This window comes from Sapajus apella, unplaced genomic scaffold (genome assembly GCF_009761245.1).
Source record: "Sapajus apella isolate SASKATOON/1434 unplaced genomic scaffold, GSC_monkey_1.0 scaffold4, whole genome shotgun sequence".
Lineage (NCBI taxonomy): Eukaryota > Metazoa > Chordata > Mammalia > Primates > Cebidae > Sapajus > Sapajus apella.
The window spans coordinates 4,508,025-4,529,235 of NW_022436944.1; the positions used below are offsets into that span (position 1 = coordinate 4,508,025).

The window sequence follows — 21,211 nt, forward strand, 5'->3', positions numbered from 1 at the left end:
CCTCCTCTATTTCCCCCCAACTGACCCCAGTGTGTAGTGCTCCCCTCCCTGTGTCCATGTGTTCTCATTGTTCAACACCCGCCTATGAGTGAGAACATGCGGTGTTTGATCTTCTGCTCTTCTGTCAGTTTGCTGAGAATGATGGTTTCCAGGTTCATCCATGTCCCTACAAAGGACCCAAACTCATCGTTTTTTATGGCTGCATAATATTCCGTGGTGTAAATGTGCCACACTTTCCCTATCCAGTCGTCAAAACTGAAAGAGCTAGAGGAGCAAGATCAAAAAAACTCAAAGTCTAGCAGACGACAAGAAATAGCTAAGATCAGAGCAGGACTGAAGGAGATAGAGACACAAAAAACCCTTCAAAAAGTCAATAAATCCAGGAGCTGGTTTTTTGAAAAGATCAACAAAATAGACCACTAGCCAGATTAATAAAAAAGAAAAGAGATTTTCAATGAACACTCAAATATATGAACATTGTTGTTTCTTCGTTATTTATTATGATGCCAAACATAATTAAATATCAGTATAATCTCTTCTAACTTCACCTCCACTAGCAATTATGGGTTAATTCACCTTTACATTCTTTTCTGCCATGGTCTGAATGAATGTTTGTGTCCCCCTAAAATTCTTATGTTGAAATCCTAACCCCTAAAGAGCAGGTATTAGAAGCCAAATCCTTGGGGGGATGATGAGTTCATTAGGACAGAGCCCCTTCAAATGGCATTAATTCTATTTAAAAAAAAAAAAAAAGAAGAAGAAGAAGAAGAAGACCTCCTGAGAGAACTCCCCAGTCCTCCATATGAGAACATAGCAGTAAGACTGCCATCTGTGAACCAGAAAGCAGGTCCTCATCAGATACAACCTACTGTTGCTTGATCTTAGAAGTCTAATCTGCTGGAAAGCCTCCTCAACTGTCAAAAATAAATTTCTGTTGTATATCAGCTACACAGTGTACAATGTTTTGTTATAGCAGTCTAAATGAACAAATATTTTCTAATTCCTTAGACTTTAATAAATAGACAGCTCTGGTGAAAATTTGCTCACTGTTCTTTTTGGCTAGAAAAAAAACAATGACAACAACAACAAAATGTATTATTATTTTCATAGGGAAGAAAATAACTTATTTTTCAATTGAGACAACAGTACTTGCAAAACAAAGATCACAAAGAAGTGAACTGAAAAATGCCAATATGTTTATAAATTTACTATTTCACAATTTGCCTTCCATGACTATTCTCTTCTTTTTACCCTGTGAGGCATTAAACAAAAAATGGATTCCCACCTTTTCTAATTCCCTAAAACCCACACACAAATCAACTTGTCTCTGTTTTACAATCAGAACAAGACTTAGTGACATTTGAAATAATTTTAAAGTAATGAAATCACTCATATGACAGAGTTGGTTAAAAATGATATTATTATTGATTTAATACTGGGCATAGAAAGATGAATAATAAAAATAATAAATTAATAGGTCATATGTATCAAGGTAAATATGTATATTTAATGTATTCATATTTATATGTAGAGTATCTATCCTCTTATGAGACTTATGTCCAATTATTATGCTTTGAAAATTCATACTAAAATTGCTAGCCTAAGTATAAAGCACTATCCTTTTTCCGAGGAATACTCAGGTCAATAATACGAGTTGTCACATTTATTTATGCATATTATATCATACAAATTCACATTTTCTGTATGTGTTTCCTACTCAATCATTAGGCAGTTATTTTTAGAAAATTAAAACTTCATTTTTTTTTTTATACCACATAAAATTTATAATCTGCCAGAATTTAACTGTTTTATGCATACTGAGCCATTTGGTTCTTTGCAGAATTTTCTTTTTTTTTTTTTTCATTAAGTTCTGGAATACAAGTGCAGAATGTATAGGTTTGTTATGTAAGTATAGGTGTACTGTGGTGGTTTGCTGAACCTATCAACTCGTCATCTAGGTTTTAAGGCCCGGATGCGTTAGCTTTTTGTCCTAATGGTCTCCCTCCATGCACCCTCCACCCACCGACTGGCCCCAGTGTGTGATGTTGCTCTCCCTGTGTCTATGTGTTCTCACTGTTCAACTCCCAGTTATGAGTGAGAACATGTGATGTTTGGTTTTCTGTTCCTGTGTTAGTTTGCTGAGGATGATGGCTTCCAGCTTCATCTATGCCCCTGCAAAGGACACGATCTCATACCTTTCTATGGCTGCCTAGTATTTCATGGCACATAGGTACTATATTTTCTTTTTCTAGTCTATCACTGAAAGGCTTTTAGGTTGCATGTCTTTGCTATTGTAAATAGTCCTGCAATAAACATACCTGATCATGGGTCTTCATAGTTGGATAATTTATATTCGTTTGGTATATGCCCTACAATGGGATTGGTGGTTCAAATGGTATTACTGATTCTAAATCCTTGAGGAATCACCACAATGGTTGAACTAATTTACATTCCCACAGGTAGTGTAAAAGCATTCCTATTTCTCCACGGCCTCACCAGCATCTATTGTTTCTTGATGTTACAATAATTGCCATTGTGACTGGTGTGAGATGGTATTTCCTTGTGGTTTTGATTTGCATCTCTAATAATAAGCCATGTTGAGCTTTTTTTTCATGTGTTTGTTGGCCACATAAATGTGTTCGAGATGTGTCTGTTCATATTACTTGCCCACTTTTTGATGGTGTTGTTAGCTTTTTTTGTGTAAATTTGTTGAAATTTCTTGTGGATTCTGGATATTAGACCCTTGTCAGGTGGATAAATTGCAAACATTATTTCCCATTCTGTAGGTTGCTTGTTCACTCTGATGATAGTTTCATTTGCTGTGTGAAAGTTCTTTAGTTTAATTAGATTCTATTTGTCAATTATGGCTTTAGCTCCAATTTCTTTTGGAATTTTTGTCATGAAGTCTTTGCTTATGCCTGTGTCCTAAATGGTATTACCTGGGTTTTTGTCTAGGATTTTTATGTTTGAGGTTTAATAATCAACTCTTTAATCCATATTTAGTTAATTTTTGCATAAAGTGTAAGGAAGGGGTCCAGTTTCAGTTTTCTGTATATGGCTAACCAGTTTTCCTAGCACCATTTATTAGAGAGGAATCCTTTTCCTACTGCTTGTTTTTTTAGGTTTGTTGAAGAACAGACAGTTGTAGATGTGTGGTGTTATTTATGAGGTCCCTGTTCTGTGTCATTGTTCTATATGTTTCTTTTAACACTAATATCATGCTACTTTGGTAGCCTAGTAGCATGTTTTGAAGTCAGGTAGTGTGATACTCCCAGCTTTGTTCTTTTTGCTTAAGATTGTTTTGGCTATACAGACTCTTTTTTGGTACCATATTAAATTTTAAGTAGTTTTTTTCTAATTCTCTGAAGAAAGTCAATGGTAGTTTGATGGGAATAGCATTGCATCTATAAATTAATTTGGGCAGTATGGCGATTTTCATGATATTGATTCTTCCTATCCATGAGGATAGAGTGTTTTTCCATTTGTTTGTGTCCTCTTAGTTCTTTCAGCAATGGTTTGTAGTTCTCCTTGAAGAGGTCTTTCACATCCCCTCTTAGCTGTATTTATAGGTATTTCATTCTCTTTGTAGCAATTGTGAATGGGAGATCATTCATGATTTGGCTCTCTGCTTGTTTATTGTTGGTGTATAGGGATGCTTGTGATTTCTGCACATTGATTTTGTATCCTAAGACTTTGCTGAAGTTGCTTATCAGCTTACGGAGTTTTGAGCTGAGATGATGGAGTTTTCTAAATATAGAATCATGTCCTCTACAAACAGAGACAATCTCACTTTCTTTCTTTTCATTTGAATACCCTTTATTTCTCTTGTCTGACTGCCCTGGCCAGAACTTCCAATACTATGTTAAATAGGAGTGGTGAGAGAGGTCATCTTTGTCTTGTGCTGGTTTTCAGAAGGAATGCTTCCAGTTTTTGCTCATTCAATATCATATGGCTATGGGTTTGTCATAAGTAGCTCTTATTGTTTTTAGATATGTTCCATCAATATCTAGTTTATTGAGAGTTCTTAACATAAAGGGATGTTGAATTTTATTGAAGGTCATTTCCCTTGCAGAAATTTCAAACAATTCCATTTTTTACTGAGTGAAAAATGTACTTGCATCCACAGTATGAGATTAACATATTGTTAAAATTACAATGGGTATGAGTAATGCTGGTATAATGCTCTTTCCAAACATCACTTAACATTTTTGTTAAAGATAGCATAAGTATTTTGCTGGTGTGGAGGGCAACTGGTTTGCAAAATGTTTATTAATGAAAATAAATATGAAATATTCCTCATAGCAACTACCCATGAAAATATAAAAAATGGAAAGAGAAAAATAATTTCTAAATAGACATCTGCGGTGGTTTTGAATTGGTTACTTTTCCTAGGTAGTTGACAGTTACCTTGTTTCTCAATGTTTTTCAAGCCATCTTGTTAGATGTTTAACTATATACTTAATAGAAATACACTGTTGGTGGGAGTGTAAATTAGTTCAACCATTGTGGAAGACAGTGTGGTGATTCCTTAAGGACCTAGAAATAGAAATTCCATTTGACCCAGCAATCCCATTACTGGGTATATATCCAAAGGATTATAAATCGTTCTAGTATAAGGACACATGCACACGAATGTTCACTGAAGCACTGTTTACAATAGCAAAGACCTGGAACCAACACAATGATAGACTGGACAGGGAAAATGTGGTACATATACACCATGGAATATTATGCAGCCATCAAAAACGATGAGTTCGTGTCCTTTGTAGGGACATGGATGAACCTGGAAACCATCATTCTCAGCAAACTGACACAAGAGCAGAAAATCAAACACCACATGTTCTCACTCATAGGTGGGTGTTGAACAATGAAAACACATGGACACAGGGAGGGGAGCACTACACACTGGGGTCTGTTGGGGGAAATGGGGGAGGGACAGTGGGGTGGGGAGGTGGGGAGAGATAGCATGGGGAGAAATGCCAGATATAGGTGAAGGGGAGGAAGACAGCAAATCTCACTGCCATGTGTGTACCTATGCAACAATCTTGCATGTTCTTCACATGTACCCCAAAACCTAAAATGCAATAAAAAAAGAAATATAATTTATCTTTTAGAAATACTTTTGTCAACTAATTTGATAAGATTTACAGAACCTATACTCTGCTACTGTGAGATAGGAAATACACTAGTAGCTAAAGTTGTACAGGTGAAAATGACAGGGTCTGCTTACTCACAGTGAAGTGGAGTCAGGGCCCAGGACCATGGAAAGCTTTTAAGAAGAGAAGATAGCTGCACTGAATCTTAATGTGAAGGCAAAGTGGAGAGAAGCCAAATAAGCAGGAGCCAGAGATGAAGGGTCTTGTGCATCACACTAAGGAATTTAAATTATATCCTAAGTAGAGACATTTAGTAATGTTGAATGGGAAACTGACATGTTCTGGTTATTGATTTATAAATGTATAAGCTTTTACTATATTCAAGAGTTGTTTTTGTTTGTTTGTTTGTTTGTTTGTTTTTTGATGTATTGGCTAGGGATGGTGGTTTGGCCTGTAATCCCAGCACTTTGTGAGGCTGAGGTGGGTAGATCACATGAGGTCAAGAGTTCAAGATCAGCTTGGCTAACCAACATGGTGAAACCCCATCTCTACCTAAAATACAAAAATTAGCTGAGCATGGTGGTGCATGCCTGTAATCCCAGCTATCTGGGAGTCTCAGGTGGGAGGATCACTTGAATGCAGGAGGCAGAGGTTGCAGTGAGATGAGATAGTGCCATTCCACTGCATCCTGGGCGACAAGAGTGAAATTCTGTCTCAAAAAATTAATAAATAAAATAAAATAATGCATTATAATAAAGGCAATATCTATGTGGAATGACAATTACAAAGTTATCCTTATTCATGAATAAATACATTGTGCCCTTTTTATTTAGGGATTACACATCCATGGATTCAATCAACCATCAATCAAAAATATTTGATAAATAAATGCATCCATACTAAACATATACAGACCATTTTTTCTTGCCATTATTCCCCAAACAATATAATACGATAAACATATACATAGCACTTTCATTATATTAGGTATAAATTATGTAGAGATGTGCATAGCTTATATGAAAATGTTATGCCATTTTATATAAGGGATTTGAGTGTCTGAGGATTTTTGTATCCTTGAGAGGTCCTAGAAGCAACTCTCCACAAATACGAAGAATGACTGTATTCATATACAATTTTCATCAGAAATAATTATCTGTTATAGGACTATGTATGTAAATGAGACCATTAAATGAAATTTGTGCTATTTTAAAATGGGTCAAGAACATAATATCTACATATCTTCTTGAAAACTAAAGACAATAGATATAATGTAATTACATGTAATACAATATATAAGCTCATTTTCCATTTTATATAGGTTACACTTTATATAAGTTTTATATCTGTTATTTGCATTTTCCCATAATCTGTAGAGATTTTATTAAAATCTCTTTTCAGGCAGAGAGAGAGCTAAACATTAATCATAAAGAATAAATGAAAAAAGAAAATATTGCTGTACAGTGTAGTTGGAGAAAATGGCTTTTGTATTTGAAATTATTTTTTAATTAATGAAACAGATTAAAATTTAGATTACTACAACTTATTCCATGTTTTACAGGACATATTGATGAAGCAGAACGGGAGTGGAAAGCAGGATTCCATCGCTGGAGCAATTACATGATGGACTGGAGAAATCAATTTAATGACTATACTAGCAAGAAAGAAAGTTGTGTGGGTCTCTAATTAATAGATTTACCCTTTATGGAATGTTTTTTTTTGCCTTTGATCAAGGCAAAAATATCAGGAGCTTTCTTACACACCTACTAAGAAAGCTATTATGTAGCTGAAACAAGAATGCCAGAAGGATAATATCGATTCCTCACGTGTTTAACTTAGTATTTTACCTACATTTTGAAACCCAAATGGCTAGAATGTGTTTAATTAAATTTTACAATATAAAGTTCTACAATTAATTAGATGCATATTAAAACAATGTCCTGCTTCAATTTCTTTCTTTCCTTAAAAATAAGATATTTTTCCCCCTAAAAGTTATCAGTGCTCTGCTTTTAGTCAGGTGTATTTTCATCACCACTCATGAAAAGATATCTTTTTTAAGTGAATTAAATTTTGAAACACTGTACACCATAGTTTTCAAGGTTATGTTTCCTAATTAAAATATAAATTTAATGTCAATATGAGGTATTAAAATAAGCACAGAAAATTATTGGTCTCTTTGTTTTTTATAAAAGGGATTTCATCAACAGCAGACCTGTCCTATAAGAAAGGCTAAAGGAAGTACTTCAACCAGAAAGAGAAAGACATTAATGAACAATATGTAATCACATGGAGGTACAAAACTTACTGGTAATAGTAAGTACATAGAAAAACAGCGACTACTATAGCACTGTGACTTGTGTGTAAACTATACTTTTTCTATGTAGAAAGACTAAACAATAATCCAATAAAAATAACTATAAAACTTCTCAAACATAGAGCAATAAGGTAGAAATAGGAACAACAAAAGTTACAAAGCATGGGAACAAAATTAAGGCATAGAGCTTTCATTAGTCTTTTTTGTACTTGTTTGCTTATGCATACAGTTTTAAATTGTTACCAGCTTAAAATAGTGGATTATAAAATAGTATTCACAACTCTTATGGTAAACTCAAATCAGAAAATGGACACACAGATGATACTATCTTATATTTGAAAAAAACCTATAGAATCCATAGAAAAAAGTAGTAAAACTAAAAAAAAATATATAAAGTTGCAAAACACAAAATCTATATACAAAAATCAGAAGGATTTCTGTATGCCAACAGTGAAAAATCTGAAAAACAAAAACAAAAACCTTAAAAAGTAATCCTATTTTCAATAGCCACGAATAAAATTAAATACCTAGGAATTAACAAAACCAAAGAAGTGAAAGATCTCAATTATGAACATTTTAAAACACTGATGAAATAAATTAACGTGGGTACTAAAAATTGAAAGATATTCCATGTTCATGGATTAGAAGTATAAGTATTATTAAAATGTCCATAATACCCAAAGCAATCTACAAATTCAATGCAATTCTTATCAAAATACTAATGAAATTCTTGACAGAAATAGAAAAAAAAAAAAAGAAACTCCAAATTTTGTGGAGCCACAAAAGACCCAGTATAGCCAAAACTATCCTAACCAAAAAGATCAGAACTGGAGGAATCATATTACCTGTCTTCTCAAACAAACTACAGAGCTTTAGTAACGAAAATAGCATGGTACTGGCATAAAAACTGACACATGGACCAAAGCAACAAAACAGAGAACCCAGAAACAAATTCACACACCTAAGACAAACTCATTTTCAACAAAGATGCCAATAACATCCACTGGAGAAACGATAGTCTCTTCAAGAAATGGTGCTGGGAAAACTGGATATTCCCATGCAGAAGAATAAAACTGGACTCCTATATCTGACCATATACAAAAATCAAACTAAAATCGATTAAAGACTTAAATCTAAGCAAGACCTCAACCTATGAAACTACTACAGGAAAACATTGGAGAAATGCTCCAGGACATTGGTCCTGGCAAAAATTTTTTTGAGTAATACTCCACAAGCACAGGCAATCAAAACAAAATTAGAAAAATGAGATAACATCAGATTAAAAAACTTCTTCACAGCAAGGAAAACAATTTACAAGTGAAGAGACAACCCACAGAAGGGGAGAAAACATTTGCAAATTACCCATCTGACAAGGGATTAATAACAAGAATAAATAAGGAGCTCAAACAATTATATAAGAAAAATCTAATAATTCAATAAAAAATGTGGGCAAAAGATTTGAATAGACATTTCTCAAAAGAAGACATACAAATGGCAAACAAGCATTTGAAAAGGTGCTCAATATCATGAAGCATCAGAGAACTGCAAATCAAAATTACAATAAGATATTATTTCACCCCAATTAAAATAGCTTACATTCAAAGGAGAGGCAATAATGAATGCTGACAAGGATGTGGAGAAAAGGGAACCCTCATACATTGTTGGTGGGAATGTAAATTAGTACAACCACTATGGAGGACAGTTTGAAGGTTCCTGGGGAAAAAAACTAAAGAATTACCATATGATCCAGTAATCTCACAGCTGAGCATGTGCCCAAAATAAAAGAAATTAGTATATCCAAAACATATCTGCATTTCTTTATTTGCTGTAGTGCTGTTAACAATAGTCAGGATTTGGAAGCAAACTAACTATAAGCAATAGATGAATAGATGAAGAAAATGTAGCTCATATCTATACACAACAAAATATTACTTAGCCATAAAAAAGAATGAGATCCTGGCATTTGCAACAACATGGATGGAACTGGAGACCATTATGTTACGTGAAATAAGCCAGGCACGGAGCAACCAACATCACATGTTCTCACTTATTTGTGAAATCTTAAAATTAATGCAATTGAACTTGTGGAGATAGAAAAAGTGTAATTATCAGAGGCTGGGAAGGTAGTAGGGCTTGTGCAGAGGGGAATCTGTGGATGATTAATGGGTACCAAAAAAAGTCAGAATGAATAATACTACCTGACATCACAATAAGAGGACTATAGTCAGTAATAATTCAATTATACATTTTAAAATACCTGCAAGGCTATAACTAGATTATTTGTAACACAAAGGATAAGTGCTTGAGGGTATGAATATCTTATTCTTCAGAATGTGATTATTATGTATTGCATACCTATATCAAAACATCTCATGTACCCCATAAAGGTATATCTACTGTGTATCCAAAAAATTCAAAATGACAAATTTAAATTAAAAAATAAAATAGAGTTACTAATAAGTGAGATAATAAGTCAACGACAGTGGCATAATATTTTAGAGGTGAATCCTAATAAAAATAGATACACATATGAAACAAGGTATTTCCCTGACCACGTTGTTGGCAGAAACTGGACTGCATGGGCATCAGCAGGGGTGAACTCCACTCACTCCCTGCTCCACCCATTATGGGACAGTGAGCATAGGTGCAGGAACCAAGGCTAGGGTTTTTGGGAGTCAGTAATAGCACAATCCATACTGGCCTCACAGAAGCATCTAGGAGAGGGTGCCTGTGACCCCTGAAGCCCCAAAGGAAGTGCTACAGTGTTGTTTTAGCTTTGCCATCTACAGATGGCTTAAGTGTTCGCAGCTCAGTGGAGGGTGTGTGATAGCATTTTGCACCCACACTTACGGCACCTGAGTTCTTGTTCAGAGTCCAGGAGAAATGAGGTTGCATGAATGAATTGAGGATGGTAAACATAAGGGATTTTATTGCCAATGAAAGTGTCTCTCAGTGGGAAGCTTGGCTAAAAAAAAGGACAGGGCTGGAAGGTAACCGTCCCCTGAAGTCAACTCCTCTCTGAAGCTACACCATCAAGCTATCCCTATGAAGTCAAGCCACTTCTTTCCAATATGCAATCAGAGTCGCCAATGTCCAGCTGTTTCTCCTATCTCTCCTGGCAGAACCTGGGGTTTTTATGGGCGGGGCTGGAGGTCAGGATGGGCCATGAATAGTTTTGGAAAAGGCAACATTCAAACGGGAAAACTGGAATGTAAGTTTTCACTTTGGGCTGTGGTATCAGGCTTTTCAGCTTGAGGATGGGGACCTTGTTTGGGACCCACACTCTTCTGGCCAGAATTTCTCTGCCTTGTATCCCTGTCACATACACCACAAAATAAATTCATATATCTCACCAAAACGATGCTTATTTATTTTTAAAATATTACCCATTTTCCTAGTTTAATACTTTATTGGTACTCTAAAGGCAGAAAAACCCAACTTTTGAAGGCAGTTAGCTTTCACTGCTTTGATAGTATGAGATTAATCTCTGTATATCTTTTTGCTGCTAAGGGCTTGCACAATGTTTTTATAAGTGTGCTTGGTGCTTATTAATTAAGTGGATAAACGAAATAATATATGAAAAAGTTTTGTTCTGCTATGTGGGAAGAAAATTTTATTGTGACTCTATGGGAAGTCAGGAGGACACATGAAGAACAAAGGAAGAGCAGGAAAGAAAGGAGAAGGTGGAGGAGGAAGGGGAGAAGATGAAGGAGTATGAGGAGTAAGGGGTAGTGGAAGAGAAGAAGAAACATCATTGCAGCCACTTGGAATTGGGTTTCTACAAATGAGCTATCCAGGCATTTGAGAGTTTCAGCATGGAAGAGGTAATAGACAGGGAACTGAAGATTCATACAATGGATCATTTTACGTAGATTCATGTGGCATTTAACTCAGTGATTTCTAACTTTTGAACTTAACTATACGTTAGAATCCCTGGAGATAATTGTGGCCCGCTGCACACTAAGCCAAGTAAATTAGAATGTCTGGGAACAGAGCCTAGATATCAGTATGTTTTCAAAGTTTCCCAGGTGACTCTGTTTTATTTTTCTACAACAGCACTGTTTATTATGACAGGTTTAAGGGCAGTGCTTTCTTCAGAAGGGCAAGTATAGGATCTAGATTAGTAGTTTCCAAAATATGTTACATATTAGAATCAACCGGGAAGTTACTAAAAATTCCAGTATTCATGCCACAACTCATCCTAATTAATTAAATCACAATGTGAAAGTGGGAGGCAGAAATCAGAATTTTTTAATGATCTGTAGTTGGTTCCAACGTGCAATGAAGTTTGGGAACCAATGACCCATTCTAGATAGTTAATTTAAAGAACTGGGGGAATATTCATATTGCTAGAGTACTCACAAGCACATAGCTATAAAACCTGCAATTTCATGCTAGAAAGAAATGAACTTGTTAGTGAACGAATTGTTTTTCTTTGAATAAAGAAATGTGCAGAGTTTACTGACTATATAGAATAAATTTGGAGTATAGACTTTTTGTCATGACTTATCAACTAAAAAGTTATATTTTTAGATGGACTCAGGGATAATCCCAGCACTTTTGGAGGCTGAGGCAAGCAGATCACTTGAAGCCAGAAGTTTGAGATTGCCTGGTCAACATGACAAAACCTTGTCTCTACCAAAATATACAAAAATTAGCCAAGCATGGTGGTGCATGCCTATAATTTCTGCTACTAGGGTGATAAGGCAGGAGAATCACTTGAACCTGGGAGGCAGAGGTTGCAGAGAGTGAAGATCATGCCACTGCGCCCAGCTTGAGCGAAGAGTGAGACTCCATCTCAAAAACAAACAAACAAATTAATTATTACATTTTTAGAATATCATTTTTTTGCCAGTAAATATAGGCTTTGAGGAGCAGTTTGAAAAATAGGGTGAAATATATACATAAAATTTGTAATGGTTTACATAATAGCAATTTTACTGAAGATGATTAATTTTAGCTAATCTGAAATTTTCTCACTTGACTGTAGTTACTAGCAATAATTTGGGTTCAATATAAAGAATTATAACTTTAATTTCTATTTGTCAGCGTACTTATGTTAAATATTGACTGTCTTGTGAACTCTCACAAATACAAATAATCCTTCTAACCAAGCTCATAAAAAGATTCTGTTAAGATTAATTACTTAATGATTATTGAACCAAGTAGGTAAGTGGTAAAACTTGTTGTTCATCTAAGAAGTATTAGCAGAAGGATTTTGCTTGAGGCAGTTATTGTATTACCTTGTTTTCCTGAAGTAAGACTTTCCATTTTCCTTTAATAGCTTTTTTCTTTCTTTCTTCTTTTTCTTTTTTTTCTTCTTTTAAGATAAGGTCTTGCTTTGTCACCCAGGGTGGAGTGCAGTGATGTGATCATAGCTCAGTGTAACCTTGCACTTTTGGGCTCAAGTGATCCTCCTGTCTCTGACTCCCAAAATGTTGGTATTACAGGCATGATCCATTGTGCCCTGCCCATTCATTGTTTTTTTGTTTGTTTGTTTGCTTTGTTTTTTTTCCTTTAACAATTCTGGCAAAGAAATAGTTAAATAAAGAAAACTTTTCAAGGAAGCCTGGAGAATCCACATAAACAGAGATACTAGGCATTCTAAAATCATTAAAAATGAATATGCAAAGAAAATTTGTCATTCTATCTATAGCTACTCTCAATTTCAGCAAAATATTATAAAACACAAAAGAATGTTACTAATATATTTAAACCAATTTATTTATGAAATATAAAATCAAAATTATTAGCCTTGACCAAGATAGCCTTCACTTTCCTCAGCATGAATAAAGTTTACATGGTTTTTTTTCCCCTGTCCATAGGCTCTTGACTTCTCTTTTCTTCAAGCAGTTAATTGCTGTAGAAAACTTGCAATTGTCACTTTTGTATCTGCCCCCTTTGAAACATAAAGAAATCTTCCATCCTCTTACCAGTTTTATAATCCAGGATATTATGGTTTTCTCAAGAACTTGGCAGGGCCGGGCGCGGTGGCTCAAGCCTGTAATCCCAGCACTTTGGGAGGCCGAGGCGGGTGGATCACAAGGTCCAGAGATCGAGACCATCCTGGTCAACATGGTGAAACCCCGTCTCTACTAAAACTACAAAAAAATTAGCTGGGCATGGTGGCGCGTGTCTGTAGTCCCAGCTACTCAGGAGGCTGAGGCAGGAGAATTGCCTGAACCCAGGAGGCGGAGGTTGCGGTGAGCCGAGATCGCGCCATTGCACTCCAGCCTGGGTAACAAGAGCGAAACTCCGTCTCAAAAAAAAAAAAAAAAAAAAAAAAAAAAAGAACTTGGGAAATACCACTTTAAAATGTTAACATCAAAAGAGATAGTGTTTCTATTCTTTCAATGTAAGTATGAAGGTAAAAACCTAACTTCAGTGGGCACCAATTTCCAACTACAGATAGCCCAATCATAGCGAAAAACATTTGCAAACTCAGGTAACTCAATGTGCTCCCCATTGATCAACCGTCTTTTAATGTCCTCCGGTACGTTTCCACTAACTCACCTCAGCACTTAATAGCCATGTTTTTTGATTCCATAAAGTTGAGTTCAGTCTTTCTCCCCTACTGAAATAGTCTTAAATAAAGTCTTCCTTTCCTGTTCAACTTTACCTGGTGCATTTTTCACTTTGACAGTAACCAAAATCCAACACTTCTTAAAGTGCCTAGGGCACACTCTAAATTTTACCGATTTTCTGTTACCATATCAGGAGAATAAAAATATGTGCCTATAGCAAAATTCCTTTAGAAATAGTGATTCCCTTGACAATCTAATGAAGTGGGTAGCAGAGCCTGAATTTATAAGAAGTGTTGAATACCTACTTTTTGTGTAATCTTTTCCTAATATCTTTTAGACCCCAGGCAGATAGTAATTTGAATACCTGTGTTAATCTCAAGGTTCTGGCATTTGCATTTTTAGTATTTATTAATATTTCCAGAGGTTTTGTTTTCTTCTTCTTTTCTGCTATATCAAATTTAAGTTTTAGTTGTTACACTGTTTTCCTGACAGAATGGCTCTGAACAAATTAATTACTTTATTTGGTATGAAGGATTTCTTTTCTTTCTTTTTCCATTAATGCAAAGGAAGAGCTAGAGAGCTTGAGTCACTGCCTAAAAGTCACTGGTGATTTAAAGGATTACACTTACATCTGTAATGCAAATTTTCATTATATCTTAGGCCTTTGGGAACAGGCCCTGGAAAATAACATTCTGCCAGAAAAAGAGTTATCATGAAGCTAAAATAACTTATGTTTTAGATTTCCTAACTTGCAAAGACCCCCCTCAAAGGCACTGTATATAATTTTATATTTGTAAAATTACATTATTTTTCTTAAAGAGGGTTCCCCAAAGGGTCTGAGTTTCAGGATGAATAAAACTTGGTTTAGCTCTTGTTTTTCAACACATCAATAGCAATTTGTCTTTAGTTTATGGTCTCAGGTACAAAACAACATTTCTAGTCCTAGAGGGTGCTTCCTCTCCCACTGCTTTTAAAGACATCTCCCTGGTTTTCTTTTGTTGAAATGTGCCATCTTTATTTTACAACATTGTAATACGATAATTTTGAACTTACTAGCCTTGTGCAAGGTAATAAGTGAATGAAAATCTCAAATGCTAACATCTGCTGTGGCATTTCAATATTAAACTAAATGTGTGCATAATATTCTCTTAGGTAAGTGAATTAACATTTTCACATAACCATGAAAGATAAAATTTTAATAATTTCCCTTGGAGTTGTCTCTTTGAAGTCATGTGCAAAATATTAAATGATAATTCTAACAGAACACTATTCCTTCTGTCTTTTCAGATTTTGTAAGCTCTCAAAGACAGGAAGTTAGTACCATGCCCTTCCTCCCAGTTCATAGCATAACAGCCAGTTAGAGAGGTAGCCATTTACTTATAGTGGATTGAAGGTGAACAAGGAAAGCCTCAAATTCCAAATAATATAAGGTTCTTGATTGTAAGTTTGCACCGTTATATAAAATTCTACCATTTTGCATGCATTCTTCTGTGCCTGAAAACATTCTAACTTTTGTAACTTTGTCTAGTACCTCTTTTAACTATTTATTCAACTTCTTTTTACTGCTGCTATATCTTGAAAGGAGAAAAACTCAAACTAGTATATGCTAAGCTCCTATTGAAAAGTATTCAATGTATCATATCACCATTATCGCTGCGATGCATAGGGTGTCAATTTCAATAAAATGAGTCTAGCTTGGATTTCATCTAAAGATGTTCAATGGTGGAATCTTTGAGACATTTTTTCCATTTAAGGTGCTTCTACTGAACTGATTTTAAAAGTAGCCTTAGAGAAGGACTCCTTGGTACCATATAAGAGGACAGGTATCCTAGGTCCTCTATCTTTAAAACAATTTGATGATTGTATATTCATGTTCCAATTAATTATCCTCTATTCTTCTGTTTCATTTATCTGCAGAAAATGTTACTAAGATAGGTCCTTATTTTAAAAATGTATGTTCATTAAAAAAATCTTAGAAATATGAAAAAAATGGAATTACACTGATCAGAGAATATCTCCTATTTTTATGATATATACCCACATACCTGTATTAATAAATGTTTATAATTTTTAAAACTGCATGCATATATATTATATATATCAAAATATTTCTCAGGATATACTGGGATATACACATTTTTATTTACAATTTAGCAGCTATTATTATTATTGTCTATGTATAGTTTTAGACATTTTTGATATGGCAGTGTTCAAAATAGAAAAATCTTCTCTCATGGAACTCACATTCTAGTGGTATAGGATGCACAATGAAACAATAAATGATAAATGGTATAATTGCATAATGTGAGGGCATGAATAAAATATAGCAGAGTAAGAAAATAAAGATGTACAATTGGGCAAAGCCTGTCTCATAACAGATGGTATGTCAGACAAACCTGAAGGAAATGAAGCAGCAAGCCATGCAAATATCTTGGGGAATATCAGTTCCAACAAAAGGCTCAAATGAGAAGGCCCTAGGGAGGCTTCTTCTCATATACTGTGTTTAGAAAATTGCAAGGAGGCATATGCTGCTGGAGAAAACAAGGGAGGCTGGTAGGAGGTGAGGACAGGAAGTGGGGAGAGGGGCAGATAGGAGGCCATACAGAGCATTGAGCATATGAGTAACAGGATCAGGATTATTGTGACTTCAGAAGGGTCACTATGGCTACTTGGAGACTAGGAGGGCAAGTGTGAGACTGGAGGAAACTATGTAATATTCTAGACGAGAGATGATTGTGGCCTAAGCTAGGTCATAGCCATGAGAAATGGCAGGTATTATATTTACATTTCTAAGCAACAGCTAATAGAATTCACCAAAAGACAAAGGAATAGACAGCCAATACAAGATTTTCTGCCTAAATAACTTGTTGAATAGAGTTATCACTTTCTAAGACACAGAAAACCATTAGTTCAGCAGGTCTAAATAGAGAAACAACAAAACTTTCTTTCAGGGCATGCTCGCTTACAGTTTCCTATTAGACATCTGCAATATCACTTTGTTAAATGAGGGTAGAGTTGAGGGGAGATGTCTGTATTAGTGATAGAAGTCAGGGAGTCTCCAACACAAAGGTGGTATATAAAGCCATAGGACTGAAAGAGATTGCCTAGAGATTGTGTGAAAATCTGGAATGAGCAGAGCTGGTACTCCAGGACTGAGATTCAATTTTATGGCGTAAAATTCAAAGCAATGCCATCAAGCTGTTCTTCTGAAGTCAAGGGACTTCTTTCCAAGGTCCATCCGCAATCTCAAATGTCCAGCTGCTTCTCCTCTTCTCTGTTCTCTGACAGTTGGATCAGGGGTTTTTAGGGTTACAGGATTGGGGCGGAGCATGACGGGGCATGGGTGTTTTGGAAAAGGCCGCATTCCAGTGTGAAAACAATAATGTGTGTTCTCACTTTTGGGCACAGGGTCCCAGGCTTGAGGGTGGGGATTTGCCAGGGACCCAGCGCTTTTCTGCCTAGAATTCCTCTGCCTCCCATCCATATCTTTATTACTATCATCATTATTTTAGTTTAGTTTAACAATTTTTTATTTTGCATTGTATATAGGCTTTCTTATTTCAACTTAATCTTTCTTTATGATTCAATGTTACAGTTTTATAAATACAGAAATATTCCATTAATTATTTGAAAATAAAATCTTACATTAATAAATATTTTTAAAAAATCCAAATACTTCTATACTAAAGAATTTCAGAAGTAGATTATCTTTGGTTATATTCATTCCTTTTAAATGAAGTATTTTTCTTGGTCAAAATCTCTAGGCACAGGCAAAGGAAGAAGAGCAAGATTATATTTAATATGGCTAATTTATCAATGTGGAAATCCAACATCTTGTAGTGTTTAATGGAAGTTCCAGTGGAGGTCCAGTGGAGGACAGAGTAGACATTTATATGGATTCTAGAGAGCTCTTTCCCAAAATAGGTGAGACAGACTTTGTGTTTATTTATTTCATTTTATTACAGCCTCAAAAGAACATGGTCGTTGGAATCACCATCAGAGGTCTGTTTGCTTTTTGCCTAACTTCCTTGTCAGTAACAGGAAAATTATTAGCTTAAATGGTAAAATCCAAAAGTTTCTGACTCCAGTGATGTAGATTTTTTAAATCTTAAAAATGTGAAGGGATATAGGTTGGGATTATGTGTAACTCTGGTGCAGAAATTCCTACCTTGGAAAAGTAATACAGCCTGTATATCCTCAAAAAGTGTAGATAAATCAATGTGTCAGAGGTCTTATATCAGAATCTCAAAGGGCAATATTTCTCACAAAAACTAAGTAATGTGGCTACATTGATATAAACAGGTAATCATAATATTGGTATTTCTTGTTCTAATAAAAGAGGCAACCAAAAATGCAAGTTAGCACAATCACATAATAATTACAAGAATTCCAAAAAATATTTTTTACTGAATCACATTACTTCAGTTTTCGGTTCAACTTGTACCTCTACCAAGGATTTTATTTATTTGTAATAGGCATAATAACTCTGACATATTTTATTATAACATGCTTATATGTTCAGTAGTATTTAAAGACTGCCTTTATTATTCATTAAAGCATTTTTTAATTACGAGTTAAGAGGTATAGCTCTAACCCTGAGTTGGAATAAATCAATTCTTTTTTCTCTGATGTATTCAATTCACCCAATGCCTGTTCTTTTTATTATCTTAACATAGCATTGGTTGAAGAAGGTCAACATGAACAAGCGGGAACACTAAGCTAAGAGATTTTAAGAGATATCCTTAAATATAAAAGTGTATTTTGAATGTAATAATTTATCTCAATGGTAAAGTTAGGAAATGATGCCTTAATTTAATAATACCCTATAAAAGTTTCTGTTTCACACAATAATTCTGTAAAATCTTCGTCCTATAACTTAATACAAATTTGGAAACTGGCACAAGATGTATAGGAAAATACTGGGGTGAAAAAGAAAAAAGGAAACAATGAACACATACCAAAAAACACAGTAAGAAAAACGATTTAAAGGAGCAGATATAAATTGTGACCAAATATGTTGTTATTCAATAAGAAAATATAAATGCAACAAGAAATGACACAAATCAGCAATTTAAAGCCCAGAAATAAGATTGCAGGAAAGAGGTAGTAGATTCCAAAGACAGTGCATGAGTTAGCAGAACACAGGAAAGAAGTAGAAGGAAAAAAAAAAAAAAACTTCTCAGTTATGAAGTCCACGTTAGGGGCAACACAAATTAGAGCAAACATGGATAAAAATAGAATGAAAATAAGACAGGACTGAAAAGTAAACTAAATAAAATTCAAAGAAAATTTTTTTTAAAATAATAAAATATGTAAGAAAGACTTTTAAAGAAAATCTAATAAAATAAGCACTCTAAAATCTGAAAACTGAAATTGCAGGACAAAACAAATTAAAGATGTATTTCAAGAAACAAGTGTATTAAATGAAACTTTTGTCTGTAAGTTTAAAAAGAGTATTATTTCTCAAGGGAAAAAATGTCAGATTAGTACGAATATTTTAGAAATCACTAAGTTTTAAAAAATTCTACTTTATTAGAAAGATTAGAAAACAGCCTGTCTACCAGTGAAAAAATAATTCAGGTTAATTTGATTTACTCATATAATGGAGTATCATGGAGTTAAGGTAACTCTTTATGTGGTGATATGAAAAATCTCCATGATTTTTCTTAAATTTGAATAAATAAATGTACATAATATTATATATGTATTATGATTTCTATTTAAAAAACAGTATGAATGATATATATGCTTGAATATGCATAGATTATCTCTGGAGACACACACTTAAAATTATAACAGCAAATACCCATGGGTAGTGAAAGGGATGGCTCTGATACAGACATGAGCCTGAGAATGATTTCTCATGTTCTCTATTTGAGTGCCTTTTATACTTTGTAGCATGTTTGTTATCTATTGTGTATTACTTATTCAAAACAAATAATGAAATTTAGCTTTAAAATGGCTGCCAAACCTGTTTAATTTTTCTCAGGAGAAAAAATACAACAACTCAATATTCATACTGCTGCTTTTGGCAGGTATTTTTCAGCATTTTAATAGATAATGCTAAACAATCCCTTCCAACATGTTAATGCCTTCAAATACTTGGAACAGCACTTTATACTGCTAACTAATCCTGGAGGACCCATGAAGACAGTGGTACTTAAAATTATACATTTGGCAAGGGTTTCACTAAAGTTCCCAAATAATTGGTAACATTTCCAGGGAAATATGGCTCTTCTGTGCTCTGTGGTACTGTACTGTGGAATCTCAACCAAGGCATTGATTCTTTCACAACAAATAAAAATAATAGGAACCTTAAATGCAAATACAATTTATATTATTTAATTTCCATAATGGAATGTTAACCTTATAATTTATGGTTTTCTTCAATCGATATCTGAATCTATGTATACTTTAGGTTGTTGGAGTATAGATAAAATGAACATGAGGACATGCCTAAAGCGCATGTCATTTACTCACTTCATAAGACAAAGGAAAAGAGGCACCAAGATGTTGGTGCTGTAACCACACACACAGATAGAATTCCTTTAACCTTCATGCTACTTCTAAGGACTCCCTTCTTTTTTCCATTAAGGCATAAAGAGAAGTAATAACACAGAGAAAAACATCAGAATAACATGCCCAGTCAGGTTCATTATCAGATTCTCAGATCTATTTTCAGATCTATGTCTCTGTAGAATTTTCACCATCTTCTTTAGTTTATGAATAAAGGAAGCATGACTATTACACAAAAGATATTGCATTTGACTTTTTGGTCATACAGCAGGACTTTCTCAGTAAAGAAAGTGGTGCCTTGTTTTACATTCTGACTCTCATTTCTTATTTCCATTTCCAACTGCAGCACTCAGAAAGATCTTATATAGAAAGGCACTGTGGGCCAGGCGCCGTGGCTCACACTTGTAATCCCTGCATTTTGGGAGGCCGATGTTGAAGAATCATCTAAGGTCAGGAGTTCGAGATCAGGCTGGCCAATATGGTGAAACCCCATCTCTACTAAAACCACAAAAAATTAATGGGCACGGTGGCACACACCTGTAATCTCAGCTATTAGGGAGGCTGAGGCAGGAGAGTTGCTTGAACATGGGAGATAGAGGTTGCAGTGAGCCGAGATCATGCCATTGCACTCCAGCCTGGGCAACGGAGTGAGGCTCTGCCTACCATCCACACCCACACAAAAAGCACTTTGATAGCATATGGCTAGAGGACATCTTTAGGTTGGATGGTCAAGAGTCAATAACACTTAAATCTGAGATGAA

General features: G+C 34.8%; 1 protein-coding gene across 3 annotated transcripts in view; it reads left to right on the top strand.

Moving 5' to 3' along the window:
• BCHE (butyrylcholinesterase) overlaps window positions 1-7,261 on the top strand; it is an 81,343-nt gene extending 74,082 nt beyond the window's left edge. For 2 of the 3 annotated variants that reach the window (XM_032261475.1, XM_032261464.1), the window contains exon 4: window positions 6,658-7,261. In XM_032261475.1, the coding sequence (XP_032117366.1) occupies window positions 6,658-6,782 (125 nt within the window). In that variant the 3' untranslated portion in view covers window positions 6,783-7,261. The remainder of the gene's footprint in view (window positions 1-6,657) is intronic. The other variant, XM_032261468.1, reaches the window with a different exon arrangement.
• Window positions 7,262-21,211: the final 13,950 nt, after the last annotated feature.